Source organism: Bombus vosnesenskii, unplaced genomic scaffold (assembly GCF_011952255.1).
Source record: "Bombus vosnesenskii isolate JDL3184/JDL3185 unplaced genomic scaffold, Bvos_JDL3184-5_v1.1 scf7180000014020, whole genome shotgun sequence".
NCBI classification, from domain to species: Eukaryota; Metazoa; Arthropoda; class Insecta; order Hymenoptera; family Apidae; genus Bombus; species Bombus vosnesenskii.
This window is the reverse complement of record NW_022883333.1, coordinates 5,457-7,487: the sequence shown is the minus strand read 5'-3', so window position 1 is coordinate 7,487 and position 2,031 is coordinate 5,457. Positions and strand designations below refer to the sequence as shown.

The 2,031-nt window shown below is 32.2% G+C and overlaps 1 protein-coding gene across 1 annotated transcript; it reads right to left on the bottom strand.

Moving 5' to 3' along the window:
• Positions 1–311: 311 nt before the first annotated feature.
• LOC117239463 (luciferin 4-monooxygenase-like) lies at positions 312–1,524 on the bottom strand. Its single transcript, XM_033505023.1, has 2 exons — positions 1,252–1,524; positions 312–486 (listed from the first exon to the last, which is right to left on the bottom strand). Exons 1-2 carry the CDS (start codon positions 1,514–1,516, stop codon positions 329–331), a joined length of 423 nt encoding a protein of 140 aa, XP_033360914.1. The 5' UTR covers positions 1,517–1,524; the 3' UTR covers positions 312–328.
• Positions 1,525–2,031: the final 507 nt, after the last annotated feature.

Here is a 2,031-nt window from a genome sequence, read left to right as displayed (position 1 = left end):
TATATAGTTGATTTGAATAAAGAATGGTTTGTTAATCATATAAAACGAATAATATATATTTAAATTTAGCATAAATGAAAAATAAATCTCGAAATATATGTGTGGTCTTAGATCAACCGGGTACATTGTGTATATTAATTTAATATATTTACCTTAGAGTTTGGATGAAAAGTAACAAATTTCGATGAGACAACATTACTCCTTTTGGAATTCCTGTTGTACCGCTAGAACATAAAATAGCTGCCATTCTTTTCCTGTTATGATCTATCTGCACCGGTGAAGACGCATAGAGATCCGTGATACGTTGATATTTTTCCAAAACCTTGTCTCAGGTTATTATATTTCCATCAAGAGGTTTATCATCCAATTCGATTAATTTCATATTCCAGCTTACAGTAGATGCAATTTTCGCCAAAATGTTTTCAGTGCGTCGCGATACAAACAACACCCGTGGCTGATAAATTTCCAGCATGTGCGTAAATTCTCCTACGTAAAAAATTGCATTAGATATGATTAAATAACGCATATGCTGCATGGCGTAACTTAACCACTCCGCGTAACAAGGTGACAGTTTTACAAAAGATCTAGAAATATTCGAAAAGCCTTACAAAAGCTTTTTCCGATATCCGTCTCCGCAAGGAGAGGCTGAAACAACTTTCTTTGAAATAACATATTTTTCGTAGAATGTTTACTCTGAGAAGATATTCGGAGTAGTTAAATACAATTTAATCGTATACGATTAAAAATTAGTATTGTTTGTATCTCTAAAAGGTGACGGAGTAACGCATATTGAGAATATAAGTGATTATTAATTTCCGCATCTATATACACAATATTTAACAATTTAATATTAACAATTATTGTTTACACTAGATTATAAAAATTGGTGTTAGAGTAAGTACTGTTTCTAGACTTTTATTGTTAATTCTGCAAGTGTAATGTAAATAAATTTAGTCTTTAATTAAAGTATCTAATTTATGATCTCTGTTTCTAGTAGTTGTAAAATTCTATAATAAACTCGAGGCAAATAATAAAGTCGAGGCTCGATTTCATTAACTTATATATGGCATAATCAGTGGAGTTATCAGAAACATGCAAGTTTCCAAAAAAGAAGAGCAAATTTTTCTTTCCACTTTTCACGTTCTGCCTTCGTTAAATTTCTATAATATTAAACACGCACGTACTTTTAATTAAATTAATTTCTTTGTTATTATAAAATAATTCGTAAAAGCTGCTTGGAGAATATCTTACTTTCTGTATATGCTGGATTCAACGGTGCAAATGTAGCTCCGATAAATAACGTGCTACATATCGATACCACGTAATGTGGATGGTTTTCAGCTGCAACGGAGATTCTGTCTTCCACCTTGATTCCATAATTTCTCAAAGCAACAGATAATATTGTGCTTTTTTCGAGAATATCCTTGCATGTGTAGTGTTTACCAGTTTGAATATCTACCTGATATAGTAACATGCAAGTATTACAATATAAAACATAGTAATCAAAATGAATCATTTGTATTGTCGTTTCTTGCTCTTTTTATATAAAAAAATCTATCTTGTTTAAATTGAGACTGTTGATTACTCTGACAATGTACATGCTAATACAGCCATCTGTAATCGCAATATGCGGGTCGCTTATCTAGAACGAAACGTACCAGGTCGTTAATTATTCGTTGCAACGGTAGTGTCAAGTATTCCATCCGTAAGAAAAGCTTATTTTCTGACGAAAATTAGAAGGACTGTAATGTCTAATTCAAAATCAGTACAATCACGAGTCTACCTCAGCTTTTTAACTTTTAATAAAATCTCTGATATGGACGTCAGGAAATGATAAAACGAATGACCTGCGACTGATTTGCTTCACTGCATCTTATATCAATTTATATTTTGTCTCGTTTATATTCTGCGGCAATCGTTCTTGTTTCTCACAGCTCAGCCATTCTGTAACGATGAACCGTTGTAACATTCGCAGTGTTTCAGTGTAAACTGTTTGATTGTTCCGATTTAAAATGATGGCGCTGTAAAGAA

What these genes read in the sequence shown, in the direction of transcription:
- LOC117239463 (XM_033505023.1), bottom strand. Translation starts at nt 1,516, where the DNA reads ATGATTCATTTTGATTACTATGTTTTATATTGTAATACTTGCATGTTA. An exon ending in GAATCCAGCATATACAGAAA is followed by an intron (nt 487 to 1,251) that starts GTAAGATATTCT and finishes TTTTTTACGTAG; the next exon opens with GAGAATTTACGCACATGCTG.